Source organism: Lynx canadensis, chromosome C1, assembly GCF_007474595.2.
Source record: "Lynx canadensis isolate LIC74 chromosome C1, mLynCan4.pri.v2, whole genome shotgun sequence".
Taxonomy (NCBI): Eukaryota; Metazoa; Chordata; class Mammalia; order Carnivora; family Felidae; genus Lynx; species Lynx canadensis.
In genome coordinates this window covers 139,521,540-139,541,631 of record NC_044310.1, presented here as the reverse complement: position 1 = coordinate 139,541,631, position 20,092 = coordinate 139,521,540, and the positions used below count along the sequence as shown (strand labels likewise).

Here is a 20,092-nt window from a genome sequence, read left to right as displayed (position 1 = left end):
ATTACCATTTAGCATCCTAAGAAGTATCCTTCCTGAAAAATAAAAAGCTAAGTCACTTTGGCAGAAAATTTCATAATTCAAGCTGGAATAGATCACCCATGGTGCATGGAAACTTAACTTCAGTGACCTCCTTTACGACACTGGTAAATGTTTTATCCGAGGTCGCCAGGTCAGTCAAGAAACACACAAGCATGCATTCTATACTGTATAATTTAAAAGCTTTATTTCCCCCCACAATAGTAAATGGGTTTCATATTAGTTCAACTGAAGTTTTCTTCCTATAGTTAGCTGCCTTTCTCACTGACTGTGTCATTGATGGGAAAATTGCTTTCTCATGATGGAAGAGTTGATTTCATAGGGACACTCTGAGCTCATCACAGAAATGAGAGAGTCTGACCCAGCAGATTCTGAAGGAGTCTTGAGGCCAAGCAGTCCATTCAGCTAAAGGCCTGGTCAGCAGGACCAAAACAGGCTGCTGCAACCTCTCTGTTGCAGATACTGGCAGGATCCTCCCTGCAGAAGAGACAAGATGCAGCCCCTCTGACCAGGAAGCCTGGAAGCCAGACAATCCCCTCACTTCCTGCTACGTGCCCTTCCTCCATCCTGTGGCCCGACATAGGAGTGCTTTAGCTCAGCGAACAACTGGCTTCTGCTTTGGGGTCGTCCAAGGTGCACTCTTCACCAAGTGCAAGACTGGTCTTCACTCAAACGTTCAGCGTTCACACAGTTTTTGGCTTGTGCTTCGGAGGGCAGTTTCTGTCTCTCTTAGGAACAGTGGCTTCATGTCAGTAGAGGTACGGAGACCCAGGCCAGCACTGGTAGGTAGAGCGTGGGGGCACTGCTGCCGGATGTTCTCTGAGCATGCATCACGGCGAAGACTGCATTAGTGTGGTTGGTGGGTAACTCTACATTACAGATCATTCCTTCACAGCAAGACCTACACTCCTGTTACAGAAGCAAGGGGAGAGGGGAAAGAGAGTAAGTAATGGGAAGGAGTGGGAAGGGCAAAACAAAGAACAAAAGAATGCTTCCACAGCGCTGAGGACGGACAGAATTAGTTACCCAACTCATCTGGTCTATGAGATACTCAGGCCCTTGAGTACCTTTCCCCCACTAACCCGAAAGTAAGGACTATCTTGAGAGTCTTTTCATTTTAACAGTGATTTATCTGTAGCAAGCCAAGCATAAGCAAAGGAAAAAAGAGGAGGAGAAACTGAATAAGATTGCTTGATTGAGTCAACAAATCTTCTAAGGTTTGTAAGGAAAAACACTGACATGAAAATGAAAGCTAGGAACCTTTTGGACTGGCCATTGATTTTCTTTCTCAGTACTACTTGTTAAGGGATAATAATGACTTTGTATTGTCTATACTAACAACTGATTTCTATCATTACAACAGCAAGGGCTTGCTAATTATGGCTGCTGAGGAGTGGAAAAGGCTTGCTCCCTCACAGCACAAGGTGTTTTCAGAGGAAGCAATCTTCTGTCATAATACCTGGTACAAGGCTTCAACCTGATAAACTTAGCCATCCATAGAGGCTTCCAGGATGGCTAAGAAAGGGCAGCAATTCTACATGTCTTTATCAGCTGCTTTCAACCCTGGCAGCAAGAACATCAGAATCTCCTTGGAGAACTTTAAAAAAGAAAAGAGAGATGCCTGGGTGGCTCTGTTGGTGGCTCAGGTCATGATCTCCCTGTTCGTGAGTTCAAGCCCCATATCAGGCTCTGTGCTGATGTCTCAGAGCCTGGAGCCTGCTTTGGATTGTGTATCCCTCTCTCTCTCTGCCCCTCCCCTACTCGCACTCTATGTCTGTCTGTCTGTCTCTCTCTCTCTCTCTCTCAAAAATAAAAATTTTAAAAAATAAAAAGGAAAGAAAAAAGAGCCTAATGCCCAAGACCCCACCTGAAGTTCAGTTTCAGCTGATCTGGGATGTTCCCTGACCACCACCAATATAGCTGTGAAAACTCCCCAGGTGACTCTCCAACGTTGCCAGAGCTAAAAGCTACTGGTATCAGAAGCACTTTCTGTACACAGTAACTAAATCAAATTCTAAAATCTCATAAAATTAACATACTCTTCAAGTAATTTTTTTGTCAAACATTTCACAATTCCGGGCATATAAAAGAGTGAAATTGCTCATTTTAGAATGATAAAAAATTAAGGAGATCAACTGATCTGAAATGTATCTATACTTCATCATATTAAACTAAGATCAATTCTTTCAGACTCTCACGTCCCCATCTAAGCAGAGGTAGGGGTTAAGACCAGGTTTCCTTAGTAAAAGGCATCCCCATTTCCCTCTTTCCACAACCCAGCTACCCTGTGCATTGTTCTCGGTGATATCTGGCCATAAACAAAATACACGAGCTGGGTTCTATAGCGTTCATCACTCTCTCATGGATGGTTGGCTCTTGGGCTTCCAGAACAGACTTCAAACAAATCAAGTTCGAGGTCTAGGATGGAGCTCTGTGGTCCGGGAATTATCATTTGTTTTTAGTGACATTTTTTGTTGAAGGACAGGAAGTCTTCAATTTCTCTTTGGTCTCCACTACATCACTGTAAGGGAGTCTTTCCTTAAAGACTACATGTATACAACAGGTTACTTTATCCTTCCTGCCTTTCCATTATGTACAACTAATGACCAGTAGGAAAAACCTTAGGACAGTAACCTTACACATACACACACACTCCTTACTGTATGTTTAGAATCTCGGCTGTGGTGGCAGCCAACAAAATGACATTCACTTCTGGAGGCACATTTTTTGGTAATGGATGTACTTCTTCCGTGGCTGGTGAAGTGGTGAACTGTCAGACAGTACTGTGTATCTAGGCAGGGGGAGAAAAGGCAACGTCATGTTTCACGCTGCAAAAGAGAAACTCAACAATCACTTCAGGAAAGACTAAAACTCAGGATGATCCTTAGGTTTCTAGGCAAGAAGTTTAATGGCAGGAGTGGATGCCTCTCCTTTGGTGCCAGCTAAAGCTGAGAAAAAAGTTGAACAAGCTTTTCATCAGCATCTCAGGTCTGCTCATTTCATATGAGAGTGCCAGCATCTCTGTCTCTGTCTCTCTCCCTATGAAGCACGTGTTCTAGAACTCCAAAATAAAATGAGAGTTGTAAACGTAAAATGCAGTGGGTTAGAACACATCTTGGTGTATTATTCAGCATTTGTTTCTTGTATACTAACAGACATGTGGTGGAACAGAATGAAAACAGGTGCTTCAAAGTATACATCAAGACCACCTTCCTGACCCATCCACTTCTTACTCATGCTCTAATCCTCCCTGCATGTTTGACTTTTCCGGAGTATTCCCATTTTCCTACTTTCTCTGCCCCTCCCTGCACACAGCTAGCTCATGTCTACAGTTTTCCCTATAGCTTTAAGTACTCACATTTTACTACTTTTAAAGAAAGTGATTTCATTCAATATGCTAGGACCCGCCACTTCAGTTTTGCATCTCTCTCCAGTTATCTCAGACCAATGCAATGCTCCTTAGTTTATTGAGAAGGGACTACAGCAGCAATGTCATAAAATGGGGGGAAACCTGACTAATGTGGAGAGCACTTGGTTTTAGAGAATTCTGTCACATGTGAGCACTATTAGGTCCTTAAAGCTCATTTTCTTTTGAATAAAAGATGATAACAAGTGTCCGACATTTTGATAGGTTTGTGGTAAGCTTCAAATAATATTAACACGCCATCAGCGAGGCACTCTAACAGGTATTCACTCAGTCAATCCTTACAATAAGCCTTAAGGCAAGTCATATTAATATCATTTTACAGATAGAAAAGCCAAGGCACGGTTTCTTGCCCACAGTTACATTAGACAGAAGGTGGTGGAAGATAGGATTCTAACCTAGGCAGTTTTCTAGAGTTTGTACTCTTAGCCAGAACACTATGCCGCCTCTCAGCATACCTAGTGTTAAACTAGATGATGCTTTGCTGTGCTCTAGGCGAGTAGCTGACTTCTGCCTTTAGAAGGACAGGGAACCACTGAATGTTTGGGAAAGGCATTTCGACCTATACTTCACATAAAGAAGAATTGGAAACTGGTAGCTGCATGTGTTCGTATAAAATGCCACACATGCTAAAGCACCCTAGAAAGTCAGAATAGAAGCCAGGGTAAATAAAATAAGAAATGTCATTCTTGTCATATCCTGTTACACAGAGAACCTCTCTTAACAACACTGACAGACCACAGAAGTAAAGCTCTAAGGTGAAAAGGAAACCTGAGCTGACAAAGAACAATAGCTGTGGGCCAGTCTGCCCCCGAGAAATGGTTGACTATCACGCCCCTAAATGATGACTAACTGAAAAGCAAGAAATTATACCCTCAGGTAGAATTCCAGATGGTTAGTATCTTTGGGGCTTGACTGGAGCACAGTCAAAAATGTACTGTCATGCACACTGGAATGTAGGGTCGTTCCGTGGCAGTCTCGTTAAGAGTCAAGTTTTCAAGTTGGACTTGGAAGAGCCAACTTCCTTCACCCTTCCCATCTCTGACGTTTCCTCGCTGATGGAGAGCTGCAGCTCCCTTCTTCTGCTCACGTGTTTCAACAGAGATGAAACTCTGCAACCCGGAAATATCCATGCACATTCCCATTCAAGACGGCTTTGATTCATGAATGACAAATCAGAGCACTGTGCTGTTCCTAGTAGGAACAGTGTTTGGATACAATTCAAAATAATATAGTCCATGAAGACGAAGTACAAGGAGTTGGACATCTGTGCCGTAATTTGCTACTGTTACAATCCTTACCACCCGGTTTTCAGGGGCATTTAAAGCAAATAGCTAAGAATGGTACCCACCCTCTGAAGTAAATTAGTAAAGAGAGGCATCGGCCAACCTTAAAAACTTTGCAATTACTAAGATAAATTTCTGTGCAAAATGTAGAAACAAATCTCCAAATGCACAAGATACATAAATGTACTCAAACACACACACACAATTTAAGGTCACTCTACAGAAATGTAAAAGAACCTCAAGACAAAATTAAAATAATTAATTACTCTTGAAAAGAAATCATGAAAAATACTGTCCAGAGGCACGTGGGTGGCTCAGTTAAGTGACCCTCTCATGGTATCGGTGCAGGTCATGATCTCGTGGTTGTGAGATCGATCGCCACATCTGGCTCCATGCTGACTGCGGAGCCTGCTTGGGATTCTCTCTCTCTCTTCCTCTCCCCTTCTCACTCATGCTTGCTCACTCTCCCTCTCTCTCCAAATAAATACACATTAAAAAAAAAAAAAAGAAAAATACTTTCCAAGTAGATGTCACAACCATTTGTGCTAATTTACAGCCTAAGAGTCTCAGGCCCCATAGAGGTCTGCAGTGTGTACTAATCATTGGTACCATACACTGGCTTTATCTGGAAGAGGTAAGGCTATTTTACTGCTTTATAGAATATGGTACAAAGATTTCCAAAAGAGTCAAGGTAATAGTACACCAAAACTGGTAATCTTTAGCTCTAGAAGAGTTTGTTGGTTGGTCGGTTTGCTTTTCTTGGCCTTTTAGGTCTGAAAACCTAAAAAATAGTACTTCCTAAAAATCTGAATAGCCTCATCTTATAGCTCTAAGTAGAGCTTTCCAATTCCAAATCATCCCTCAGCACATCCTGTCTGCTTTACCTCCAAGTTTATATATGTTAAATCATTCGACTTCTTGTCCCTCTATCCCTACCACCATAGTCCCGGTTGTCATCTTCTCCCGCCTAAAGACAATAAAAGACCCCACTTGGTTTCCCTTCTACTTTTGTCCCCAACCACTAGGGATGTATCCGGGAGCTAAGCAAACTAAAAAGTTCTCAAATGTTTGTCAAATGAATGAATGAGTTACCAAGGCACCAATGTATCTCAAGAGTATAAAAACCCTTCTTTGCTTTAGCCAGTAAGTGTGACTTTTCTAGAGGTATCAAGCATTTCTGAAATTCTTAGAATGCCTTAGACAACACTGTGGACTATTTGTTCTGCTTGATAAATACTATTTAAGAAATCCTCCCTGGAGGCACACACAGCACACACAAACTGAGGTTATACCACCAGTTTCCAAGTACTCTCAGAGTAGTCTGATACCTGCACAGTCTACTAAAAGAAATCTGATTTTGATATAACATCATCAGCCTGTTGATATAGGCTAATCCCATTATATAAGGCAGGTCTTCTCACAGTCAGTTAAGAGAGACCTAAATGAGGTATAATCACCAGAGAGTGTTCCAAACTCAGTGCACTTACTTTGTGGGCACCATTTGTCTTCTGCCCATCGATTGCAGTTATAATTATCCCTTGCATTTTCACAGGTAAAACACTTGAAGCTATTTGGAAATGGCGTAGCTTTAAAGAAAAATGCACAGTGAAACAGAAAGGTTAAAAAAGACAAAAATTTTAAACATCAAAGATGGCACAAATTAGCAACTTTTATTAGATCAAACGAAATTTACAAACCATCATCCTTAGAGTTTTCGTTGCCAAGGAGCTGGAGTTAACTGCCAGACTTCAGGGCATATTTATTCTCTTTTTTTTAATATTTTGTCTATGTTGGGGCGCCTGGGTGGCGCAGTCGGTTAAGCGTCCGACTTCAGCCAGGTCATGATCTCGCGGTCCGTGAGTTCGAGCCCTGCGTCGGGCTCTGGGCTGATGGCTCAGAGCCTGGAGCCTGTTTCCGATTCTGTGTCTCCCTCTCTCTCTGTCCCTCCCCCGTTCATGCTCTGTCTCTCTCTGTCCCAAAAATAAATAAACGTTGAAAAAAAAAAAAATAAATAAATATTTTGTCTATGCTTATCTACTATAGAGTAATGAAAATGGTTCCACAAGCCACTCTGAAACACCCATGGTATTGTTTCATTACAATTTATAACTTGGGAATAAGTGGGGGTTGAGAGCACAGGAAAGGGTGGTGGCGGATTTGGAACCAATGATTTGGTTTAGTGTGGCCCCTGAAAAGAACTGGAGTCAGATTAACCTGAGCTTGAATTCTGTTCTTCCTACTGAGTAGCTTTATCATTTTTAACTTCCAGGAAATAATAATATTTAGAGAAATGCTAACAGTGAAGATCCCCATGACTTGCAGAGGAATCATGAAGATTAAACAGGAGGCTGCAATAAAAAATATCTAGCATAGTCCCTGGCACATCAAATCCTGCTGGTTTCTGTCTACACGCACTTCCATTACAGCCATCTTCAACCTCAGTCAAGCAATCTCACTTGATATACGTCAATTATCACAACATTAGACCTCAATCAGGAATGTAACTTTTAATGTAAGGATGATAGCAATTCTCAGGCTCTTATGCTCATGCTGGTGTTACAGAAAGCAGGAATTATGACTGCTGGCAGTCTGGATTGAAAGTAACTAGAATGTCCTTTTGGTCTTTAGGTTTTTGTGTTTTTTTTTTTTTTTTCCCAACCTTGTATCTTGTTATTTTAATGGGCAAGAAGTCAAAAGTGTAATAAATTTGACATTTCTTTATAAGCCATGGCATAAAGCCTTATGTAAAACTTCCAATTCTTCCATTTTTGGAGAATAAAATGGATAAAGATTAAGGAAAATGTCTGACCATCCTAGTAAACTGATCATGTTAGTCAAATATTTCTATTTTTTTAATGATTTTTTTAATCATAAAATTTTATTAGGCTTAAAAGTTTCAAAATTTGTCTATAATTTAGATTTTATGAAAATCTAAATGTGTTTGTGCCATGTCATTAAGCTATTAGTATACAATCATTACCAGTTTAGAAACATATAATAAATGATAGTTCAAGGTGTGTGTGGTATATATGCGATATGTGTGTATGCACACACACACACGCAGTGTCACAAATAATAAAGAAAGCACAAAGGGAAGAAGAGTAATATATAGGCTTCATTTAGAAGTGGTATAAAGACAGTGGGTCCCAAACCTGGCTGTGCATGAATAGTTTCAGGAGAGCTTTTTTAAAAAGAAGAGGGTTTGGGGGAGGGAAAGAAAAGAAAATAATTTACATCCCACCCTTCTGACTACTGAACCAATGCAGAGGGGACCAAGGAATATGTAGTTTTAAAGGCTTTTATCATGATTTTGATACTCTTCCAGGTGTGGGAACTACAGCCATTCATCTTTATACCAATTGGTGTCTATAATCTTTCTCTAATAAAGTATATCAGAGAAGTCTCACTTGTCTGAAGAGAGAAAGGAGATGATATATGTATAAAAGTACAAATATTCACATGTATGCATATAAAATATATTATCCTACAGATAATGTTCACTGATATTTGCTTCTGTGTAAATTATTAGTGGAAAAGTTGAATTTTATACAGCCTTTTCTAATGGTGACTATGCATATTAATGAAAATCCAAGTATTATTTCCCACCTAATTTCAAATATACAAATCTGTTTCAAAATTGTTAATGGTCATTTGAAAGAATATATCATTTAGGGGTGTCTGGGTGACTCGGTTGTTGAGCATCTGACTCTGGATCTCAGCTCAGGTCTTGATATCAGGGTCATGAGTTCAAACCTCATGTTGGGCTCCACAACCATATATAAATTATATATGGAGAAACTTCCTTCCTACAGCCAATATCCTTCTCCATTGAAGAGATCAACAAAGAACACTGTCTGCTAAGCCATTCGTGGTGACAGTGTTCAAGAGATTATTTTACTTTTTCATTTTTAAAAATGTTTATTTATTTTTGAGAGTGAGAGAGCGAGCGAGTGCACGTGAGTAGGGGGAAGGCAGAGAGAGAGAGGGAGACACAGAATCATAAGCAGACTCCAGGCTCCGAGCTGTTAGCACAGAGCCCGACGCAGGGCTTGAACTCATGAACCGTGAGATCATGACCTGAGCCAAGTCAGATGTTTAAACTGAGCCACCCAGGCACCCCAAACAGAGTATTTTAACCAAGAACCATTTTGAGACTTCAGCAGAAAGCTAAAGCATGTTAAAGAAATGGAGAAAATTTCTGTCATTATGTACTACTCCTCACCAAAGTAGTGAAGACTCTCTGGCTTATTCTAGGTATAAACCAAATATTCCAGAGCAGGCAAAGTTATTATAGGTGGAAAGAGGGACTTAGAATTGTCGCCCTGACCCTACAGTCGTGAACCAGGACACAACCACTACTTACGGTCCAGAGGAGGCCTCACGTTGTAGAAGTTGATGTTCTTGGCCAATGCCCAGTTTTCTGACAAGATAAAGATCTGGACAACAGCTACAGCCAGAGCATGACGGAGGGGCAGCATTCTGACCTTGGTCATGGGAAAGTCCAAAACTCACATCTACAATGAAAAGAGAGACTGGTCGCATTTATCTGCATTTTGTTTGTCAGGAGGAGCAGGCTTTGCTTCCATTTGGGAAGCCTGATTATTCAAATCTATCCGACCATCTACTTGTTCTATAGGGCCCGTACTTGTAAGCAAACTGCATTCTTTTTCACAGATGAAAGCTAAGTAATTACTGCCTTCTACTGGTCAGGCCTCTGCACTAGCCAGTTAAGCTCTAGCAGGACACCCAAAGGCCTTTCAGGTTCCGGAAGAACAAGGAACAGCATGGGCGTGGCCGCACCCCATTCCCTCACTGCCTGAGGCTAGCCGGCGTACTTTGTGCTGAATCAGCCAATCACTTAACAAACAGGGTTCAGAGGCACGTTCACCTGAAGTTACTGAACCACCTATCTGTCAAGTCCATACTCTGAGTAAACACTTGTGTTTGAGAAATTTTGCAACGCTTTCAAAACCTGGAAGAAACCTTAAGAGTCAGAGCACTAGGAAGGGCAGTGCATAAATGTACAACGAGTTTGGGAAATAGAGTCTCTGCTGGACCCCAGAGCACAAAGACAATGCCATCCCCATCTGTGTCTGTCACGCTGGGTGCAACAAGCTGCCAGGAGGTTCTAGAGAAAACGGAGTAAGAGTTGTTTGAAATGCTGATGAGATGTTAGTCCTAGCCCACAAATACTGCTTCTGCTTTCAAAGAGGTGAAGTAGGTAGGTTTGATACCCAGTGAAACAACAGACGTCCGCAGCGCACCGAGGAAGACAGTACATCTTAAGTCCCACTGGTTCTACCCTCTAGAAGCAGACCTGGTAGTTAGAAAATCTTCAGGAGAGATGCTGAGAACATACAGGATCACCACAAACAGGTTCTCTTTAGCAATGGAGAGGTGTGGGAAGCAGAAAAGGATGTAACTTGGAGTCCAAAGAGTTTGGTTCAGGTATTGGCTCTGCTATTTATTAGCGGTCTGACCTTGGGCAAGCTCTTTAAGCTCTATTAACCTCAATTTCCTCATCTGCAAAGTGGTTTAATAACACCCATTCTGCCCACACATTTGGATAATTGTAAGCATCAAATATAGGCTCAGGTAGAATCACATAGGATTGTGAAAGTAACAGCACTTGTAATACAAGTCTGTGAAAATGCTAGAACCTTAGAGTTCAATAATATTGCCTGAACTCATTTTCTTCTTGCTGAATCAGCCGGTCTCTGTGGGTTTAGGAAATTTTTCAAAGAAGAAAAGTTTGATCTCTGCACATATGAGCATAATCCTTCACATGGAGATTTTGTTTGAAGCCAGGATAATAACGCACAGAATCTAGGGATTTTACCTCCCCCTCGTGTTGTGAGTATATTGGTTTTGCGTGTATAGCTAATAATGCCTTCCTACAAAGATGGAACTAGATAGCAGACAAAATATAGCCAGCAGCATCCCCATCCCTATAGATGGATTCTGCCACCAATTGAACATAGTCTCTAAGAAGTACTCAGTGTAAAGGAAAACCTGGAAGGTTTCAAAAGCCAATAGGGCTAAACTTCCTATACTGCATTTCAGCTCACGACAGAATGCAACCTACTGATACGTAAATACATATATAAAATTCTGTCCTGGTTCATTTTAGAAACCAAAATTGATCATTCACAGTTATTAGATTTCTAAATCTTATTTTTATGCTCTTTCTGAAGAAATGGACGTTTCTAATAGCTAACTATATTATTCCTTACAGACGAGTCATTATGCTGGTACAAATTCTCCTTCTCCTATTCCTTTCTCTAAGTTGGACTGCTCCATATTCATTGTGAATCTGGAGCCAAGGAATGAAGACCCCTGCTTTACACCAGTGGAGAAACTTTGAGTAGGAGAGACTCATCCCTTTTTCACAAATCTCAAATTCATTGTGTTCCAATAGCAACCCATATTCAAGTAATATGGAAATAATGCCTAAGATTATACATTTCAGAGTCCTATCGTCTACATTCAGTCCCTTTTCCATCACTAACAAATATGGGGCCTCAGACAAATTGCTTCAACTTTCCAAGCCTCGGCTTGCCCATCTGTAGAAGAGGCACAATAACAGTCCCTACCTCAGAGCATAGAAGCACAGACTAAATGACATCGTGTGTATGAAGCACTCAGCCGAGTGCTGGGCACATGGGCACTTTCAGGTAGAGTACAGGTTCAAATACCTGCTTCTAAACCTACTCTTTTTGTAGACTGGTGCAAGTTCCTTGACCTCTCTGTACCACAACTTTTGCATCTATAAAATGGAAGTAATGATATTAATACCTACCTCATAGGGTTGTAGGAATTAGTTAATACACATAAAGCACTTATCTAATTAGCTGTGTTCGCCATTTTTCAATCCTCACTAGGTAGCATTCACTGTTAAGAACATATCTCCAAACAGGAATCACGAGTCAGAACCCCTGGTTTTCCTCATGTAATCTCTATGTGAGACAGAAGCTCATTTATTCATTCAAATGTCATTACTGACATGTAGTGCATAGAAAGAAATTGTTATTACTGGACCTCCAACAAGGTCTTTGCTCTCATGAAGTGTGCATTTTAGAAGGAGAAGACAGACACTAACTATGGGGAAAATGTAATTTCAGATAGTCATGATTCTGAGATAAGTACAATAGAGAGATGTGTGGGTGAATAGGAGGACCTACTTTACATATACAGTGGACCCAGTATGAGAAGAAACCACCCAAGCAAAGAATCAAGGGAAAAGACACTAGGGTTCCAAGATAGGAAGAAGTGCACGTGCAGGGGGGAGGGGGCAGGGACAAAGTCAGAGGTGGTGGGACCAGACCATACAGGCACTTACTTACAGGCCATAGCAAGGATTTGGGATCTAACAAAACCAAGGAACTGTTTGGTTTTAGATTATCTGATTTTGAAAAAATGCTTGGTCTCTGCAGAGCAACAGGTCCCAAATCCTTAGCCTTATTTCTCACTCCCAGAATAAAGGGATGCCAATAACAGACAACATAGAGGAATTTAGGATTCACAAAGGTTTCTCTGAATAAAAGAGTGATTGGACGGCAGACGACTTTAAAACAACCAAATGAACAGCAAGCTCAAGGATTAGATTTGTATTTTGTTTTTTCCATTCTTCAAAACAGGACTGTAGGGAAAGTGGCATCATTACCATTGTACAAGTGAGCTTAGGAGACAATGTGTGTAAAGATCCTAGCACACTTCCTGGAACACAGTAACCCCATCAAAACAACAGTGAAAAGTTGCCATATCGACTAGTATATTTTTATTTCCATTTTTAGCTAAAACAGCATAGCCTTATTGTATCAAAATTCGCCAGAACTGCAAAGGTTTTACCTATCAAATGAAACAAACAAACAAAACACTAAATAAAAATGTCTGCTATTTTCCAGAGCCGGCTTTATAATCTATTACCAATACTGCTTTCCCCTAAGTACCTATATCTATCTCTATCTATTCTGCAGTGGATAGGTTTGTGTTAACATGACTGTTTTATCTTTCACAACCAAAAGACATTAGGATAATGAAAAAGCAAATGACTAACTATGGTATCTGAAAGTTGTTTTACATTTAGAATCATTTCACGGAGACTCTGAACTAAAAATTATCTGCTGAGACTTTGCTGAGTAGGCTCTCACTGCAGTCTTTGTTGCAGAACAAGGTTACAGTAGAGCTTGTATTTTGCTCCAGAAGGAAAAAAAAGAAGTCTTTAAGATGAGTCAGACTAAACCATTCTGGTATTTTCTCCAGGACCATCACACAGAGCAGAGTTCTTCAGAGCAGGGAGGGGTGACTTGTAAGCTTGTTAGGGTTATTTGCAAAATATTGTGTCTATATAGATTTTTCCCCCTGGGCTGAGGATCTCAAAAGGAATCTGTTAAGGAATCTGTTAATCTGAACATAACAGTTAAGAACTGCTGCTTGCTGTTTCAGAATACAACTGTCAGGATTTGGCTTCCTGTGACTTAGATGGTTTTATATTTGACACTAAGAAAGTTCCACATATACATTAGGTATCTGGTATACACTCAAGTTCAAGGATGGCTCAAATCATTCCTCCCCAGCAGAGCACAATATTTTTATCCATTTTTCCCCACAGATGGTAGGCCTGGTCAAAAACCCCTCACCTGTGGTGCTGGCCTTCCATTTGGTTTATGATCCTCTCTTTGGCAAGTAGGATATGCTCCAGAATGCCAAAAGAAAGGGGTGCTTTCTGCAAAGGCAGATTCAACAGAGATGGGCAACTCTCAGGTACTCCAGGGAATGGCAGGTAGCCAGATGTGTACATTTGCAAAGCCCACCTCGCCTATTACTGCCCAGAGTAAAGGACCTACACGGCACTTGGTCCAGAAGCGTGACTATTTCCCAGGTCTGAGTAATAATCAGCATCTTATTCTACAGGTAGCATTTTCTGCCTCCACGGAAAATATGCAAAGATGATGGGGGTTTCAACAAGCAGCATGTCCTTGACATCATAAACTCTCTTTTGGGGTAGGGAAATGACCTACATTATTTTTTAAACTATTTTTTAAGTCCCTAGGTCTAGGCTCAGTGCATGGTAAATATCCAATAAATACTTTTTTTTTTTAAATAGAACCAACATCTTAGCTATGATCTTAAGGAACTCTTTTCTTAACAAGACAAAGATTGTGGGCAGTAAGGAGTTGATGGAATGTCCAAAGATGAAGAAATGGTCTCAAAAGGAATGGACTCAAAGGGAGATTTGAAAAAGAGGAGACCAAACAATGTGGTAAATACTGGTACTTCCTGCACAGTTGCTAAAAATGAGTCAGCAAGCCAAGGCTAACTCCAACTGCCAATAAAACAAATGAAATGGATAATTTAGAGGAAGCAGCTCTACTAAGTCCAACATGCCCATCAACACTCATATTCACACTTTCCTGAAAGCATCACTTATCCCGCAGTAAGACACTTTAATGACAAACTTTAACAGGCCCGGCTTCCCTTGTAAAAAGAATAGAAGGCCAAGTGGAAATTCAAAATGAGTGCTGAAATTTTACTAAGAAGGACAAGAATAGATGAAAACACTCCTCTCAAAAGAAGAAATCTGCCCAAACAAAAAAACTTTATCATCTGCAACAAGGATTGTGTTACTTGCTTCTGGCTATTAGGCCAGGTTGGCCAACGGAGACACTCTGGTTCCTGTTACATTTAAGAACAGTGTTCATGGGATCTATGCCGAGACCCTGTTGTAGTTCCCTTCCTTGCAGGGGGACTGGGGTTTCAATTGCTAACCTGCCTGGGCATCGAGAGCCCAGCTCCTACGCTGCAGCTTCTACCTTCTCTAACAGGTGTTCTATTTCTGGTACACAAAAAGTTCTTTTGTCCTCCTAAGTTTAAATATGAATTTCCTTAGAGATATTTAACCTAGCTTTTTTAAGTGCCGGAAGCAAAATACAACAGAGAATTTTACCTTATACCCACCCAATCCATTATCTTCCTCTGAAAATACAAAATACCCACGGAGTACCATGGACTTTATTCTTAACAACATTCACTAGGAAAAAGTAGGATCATGATTCAACCACTCATACCAGCTTATCCAAATCTTGAAATTATTAGGATGATAAATCTTGCATTTATACCAGGTATTCTGCTAAGCACTCAGAAAACAATAAATAAGAGACACAATGTCTGTACTCACATACATTACTGGGGCCAAAAACTCAATTTGAGATGTGTCTGCCAAGGGTTAATACATCATCTTAGAGAGGAGGAAAAACAATGGGCTTTAGATTCAGAAAGGGCACCCAGAATAAAATTCTGGTTCTCCCAAGGGATACAGGAGTACTGATGCATAGGGGCACTTGTACCCCAATGTTCATAGCAGCACTCTCAACAATAGCCAAATTATGGAAAGAGCCTAAATGTCCATCAACTGATGAATGGATAAAGAAATTGTGGTTTATATACACAATGGAATACTACATGGCAATGAGAAAAAATGAAATATGGCCTTTTGTAGCAACGTGGATGGAACTGGAGAGTGTGATGCTAAGTGAAATAAGCCATACAGAGAAAGACAGATACCATATGGTTTCACTCTTATGTGGATCCTGAGAAACTTAACAGGAACCCATGGGGGAGGGGAAGGAAAAAAAAAAAGAGGTTAGAGTGGGAGAGAGCCAAAGCATAAGAGACTGTTAAAAACTGAGAACAAACTGAGGGTTGATGGGGGGTGGGAGGGAGGGGAGGGTGGGTGATGGGTATTGAGGAGGGCACCTTTTGGGATGAGCACTGGGTGTTGTATGGATACCAATTTGTCAATAAATTTCATATATATTAAAAAAAAAAATTCTGGTTCTCCTTTTTGTTTTGTTTTACAGGATCAGCATTTTTTAAAAGTTGTTGTTTAAATTCCAGTTAGGTAACATACAACATAATATTAGTTTCAGCTGTACAACATAGTGATTCAACACTTCCATACAACACCTAGTGCTCATCATACCATCATCTATTTCACCCATACTTCACCTACCTCCATGCTGGTAACCATCAATTTGTTCTCTATAGTTAAGAGTCTGTTTCTTGGTTTATCTCTTTCCACCCCCACCTTCCCCCGACTTTGCTCATTTGTTTTGTTTCTTAAATGCCACATGAGTGAAATTATATGCTATTTGTCTTTCTCTTATTTCAGTTAGCATAATACTCTCTTGCTCCATCTATGTCATTGCAAATGGCAAGATTTCATTCTTTTTTATGTCTGAGTAATATTCCTGTGTGTATGTATATAAAGAAGGAGATACAGAGATATATATGTATACACATATATATATACACACACACACATACACACCCCTCCAATCTTTATCCATTCATCAGTTGATGGACATGGAGGCTGTTGCTATAATTTGGCTATTGTTGATAATGCTGCTATAAACACCAGTGTGCATGTATCCCTTCAAATCAGTATTTTTGTATCCTTTGGGTAAACACCTAATAGTGCAATTGCTGGATTGTAGGGGAGTTCCATTTTTAACTTTTTGAGGAAGCTCCATACTGTTTTCCAGAGTGGCTGTACCAGTTTGCACTCACACCAACAGTGCAAGAAGGTTCTCCTTTCTCCACATCCTTGCCAATACTTGTTGTTTCTCATATTGGGGATTTTAGCCATTATGATAGGCGTGAGGTGATACCTCACTGTAGTTTTGACTTGCATTTTCCTAATGCTGAGTGACATTGAGCATCTTTCCATGTGTCTGTTGGCCATCTGTATAGTCTTCTTTGAAAAAAATGTCTACTCATGTCTTTGGTCCATTTTTAAGCTGGATTATTTGGTTTTGGGTGTTGAGTTTTATAAATTCTTTATAGATTTTGGATACTAACCCTTTATCAGATATGTCATTTGCAAATATCTTCTCCCATTCCACAGGCTGCCTTCTAGTTTTGTTGACTGTTCCCTTCACTGTGCAGAAGCTTTTTATTTTGATGTGGTTTTTTTTTTGAAGTTTGCTTTTGTTTCCCTTGCCTCAGGAGACACATCTAGAAAGAAGGTGCTACAGCTGATGTCAAAGAAGTTGCCTGCGTTCTCATCTAGTATTTTTATGCTTTCAGGTCTCACATTTAGGTCGTTAATCCATTTTGAACTTTTTTTTGTGTATAGTGTAAGAACATGGTCCAGTTTTCCCAACACCATTTGCTGAAGAGACTCTTTTTCCCATTGGATAGCCTTTCCTAGAATATCCAATGGGAAAAAGAGTCCCTTCAGCAAATGGTGTTGGGAAAACTGGACCATGTTCTTACACTATAATCTTTCCTGATTTGCCAAAGATTAATAGACCATATAGTTGTGGGTTCATTTCTGGGTTTTCTATTCAGTTCCATTGATCTATGTTTCTATTTTTACGCCAGTACCATACCACTTTGATTAGTACAGCTTTGTATTATAACTTAAAGTCTCAACTGTGATGCCTCCAGTTTGCTTTTCTTTTTCAAGGTTGCTTTGGTTATTTGGGGTCTTCTGTGCTTCCACACAAATTTTAGGATTGTCTTTTCTAGCTCTGTGAAAAATGCTGATGGTATTTTGATAGGATTTGGATAGGTATTTTGATAGGATTGTATTCAATGTGTACATTGTTTTGGGTAGTACAGACATTTTAACAATATTTGTTCTTCCAATCCATGAGCATGGAATGTCTTTTCATTTCTTAGTGTCATCTTCAATTTCTTATGAAAACTACAAATTGTTTCTATATTTACTAGCCACGTAACCCCATTTGTCAATAAGATAAGTGAGGCTTAGAGCCATGTAGATAAGTTTCTTAAGCTGTTGTGGGGATTGGGTATAATTACATAGGTAAAGTACCTTTCACTTAGATGGCATTAAAGAAATGTTAAGTGTCTGCTTCCCCTCATGTATCTTCCTTCCCAGTTCTTCAGATATCATTAGCAGGAGAACAGAGATAAGATCAAGAGATATAACTGTCCAACTCCATTCCATACTAGCTGGACCAAATCTGGTAAATAGTGTTGAGTTCTATGCACTAATTTCTAAAGGGGATTCAGGAATTATCTTTCTTGCAACCAAATGAAAAGTTGGAATGAATGACTGACAAAGTTCTTTCCCCTTCTAGGATTTTATGATTTCTATGGAAGGATATTAATGAAGAATTCCAGTTATACCATAAAAAGTCATATGTAATACAGTATTCCCATATTTCAGATCCCTGCTATAATGTTTACAAGGATAACTTTAAAAATCTCATCATAGGATCAAAACTTCACAGAAATGAATATTTCATTTCTAAGCATAAGGCTGTACATTTTGTAGTGCTAAAGATGGTTTTTTCTACTACATACAACCTGATAAAATAATATCTAAAAACAGTGCTAATATTAAAATATTGTTATTATGGGGGCGCCTGGGTGGCGCAGTCGGTTAAGCGTCCGACTTCAGCCAGGTCACGATCTCGCGGTCCGTGAGTTCGAGCCCCGCGTCGGGGTCTGTCTGGGCTGATGGCTCGGAGCCTGGAGCCTGTTTCAGATTCTGTGTCTCCCTCTCTCTCTGCCCCTCCCCCGTTCATGCTCTGTCTCTCTCTGTCCCAAAAATAAATAAACGTTGAAAAAAAATTTTTTTTTAAATAAAAAAAATAAATTAAACATTGTTATTATGGAAATCAACCTTAAAGCTAATGAGTTAATATGGGGAAATAAGTGTTCAATGGGTAAAAAATAGTCTAATCAATTTTAAAGGCAACTTTCTAAATGTGATTCAAATGTTAAGAAAAAAACTAAAAAAAACCTTCCCAAGTAATAGGGGCGCCTGGGTGGCGCAGTCGGTTAAGCGTCCGACTTCAGCCAGGTCACGATCTCGCGGTCCGTGAGTTCGAGCCCCGCGTCGGGCTTTGGGCTGATGGCTCAGAGCCTGGAGCCTGTTTAACGTGAGTTCGAGCCCCGCGTCGGGCTTTGGGCTGATGGCTCAGAGCCTGGAGCCTGTTTCCGATTCTGTGTCTCCCTCTCTCTCTGCCCCTCCCCCGTTCATGCTCTGTCTCTCTCTGTCCCAAAAATAAATAAACGTTGAAAAAAAAAAATAAAATAAAAAAAATAAATAAAAAAAACCTTCCCAAGTAATAGCTTTTCAGCTGCATTTTTGTCAAAGACACGTTTACATCTTTTTTGAGAAGGCTTTGATGACACTAGAGGAGAAGGTTAAGAACTCCACATGAACAAGATTAAAAAGCTTAGATGATTGGGAATTGGAAAATGTACTCCTTTTAAAAAGAATCCAGATAGGTTTGCCATGTTTTATTGAACTATTTAGACAAATGGTAGGAACCTAATAAATATATGCTAACTGATTAAATTTGAGAGTATCCTTCACATAGGTGAAATAATTGTTGCCCAGTTTGTATCCACAAACGATTTTTAGGAGGCTTATGCCAAGTCATTTTGACATTAAGGCTCTTAAAATACAGAGTAAAAACCCTGCGAGAGGAAAGATCTGAACCACAAAACGTCCATGCATGGTGTTCCTCTGCTGTGCATTACATTTCACTTTGTACCTTTCAGGCGTTAAGGGAGATGCATATGGGACACATATTCTCATATTTGATAAAAGGAAACTCTTCCTGGTATTTAATTCTCAAGCTAATGGGCGCTATGTGTTATAAAGAGAGCACCAAACAACATATGGATAATGCCTGAAATTTGTTTCAAAGAGCTGCAGAGGCATCCTTCAATTGGCCATTTCTTAAAAAAAAAAAAAAAAAAAGAAAAAGCCAAGGGCATATATTAATTCTATAGAGGTATTTCTGCTATCAGGGAGGTAAATGAGAGAGATTATTTTCTTTTCCATGGAAGCAGGGGGTCTTTAAATTTGAGAGAAAGATACAAGTGGACTGAAGTTCTGCAGGAAAGCCGTGGGCGCACAGGTGTTTGGTACTGTTAACGAGCAATTCCACTGGCAGAACTACATAGACATAAACCAAGCAGCAACAAAGGCTGGGCATGGAAGACATTGTTTTTATGTTCCATATCCTTGCTTGCTTTGCCGAACCCATTTCTTTTAATAACCAATCAAAGCTCTCATAATAGAAATCTAGGCTGGAATGTCCAACAGCTGGCTAAGAATCCATTATTCTACATTTGTTGAGTGGAGGAATGTTTCATGCCGAGCATGCATTCTCTAATATGTGGCATACACAACTCAACTGAGAAAATTTAGCTTTCAGGGTCAGCATACAGGCGATGGCTAGGACTTTTGACTTCATTTAGTCTCAGCTGACATAAAAAAGGGACCATAAAAATAAAGCGTTCATACAGATGTCCTTCTCATTTGAACCTCTCTGTATAAATTCTAACATAAGAGAATGTC

The 20,092-nt window shown here is 40.0% G+C and overlaps 1 protein-coding gene across 1 annotated transcript in view; it reads right to left on the bottom strand.

The window, feature by feature from the left end:
- Positions 1–207: 207 nt before the first annotated feature.
- Positions 208–20,092, bottom strand: part of LYPD6B (LY6/PLAUR domain containing 6B) — a 52,376-nt gene continuing 32,491 nt past the window's right edge. The window contains exons 3-6 of the mRNA XM_032594153.1: positions 9,110–9,260; positions 6,234–6,332; positions 2,697–2,827; positions 208–945 (exon numbers count right to left, since the gene is read on the bottom strand). Of these exons, the coding sequence (XP_032450044.1) occupies positions 781–945; positions 2,697–2,827; positions 6,234–6,332; positions 9,110–9,239 (525 nt within the window). The 5' untranslated portion in view covers positions 9,240–9,260 and the 3' untranslated portion in view covers positions 208–780. The remainder of the gene's footprint in view (positions 946–2,696; positions 2,828–6,233; positions 6,333–9,109; positions 9,261–20,092) is intronic.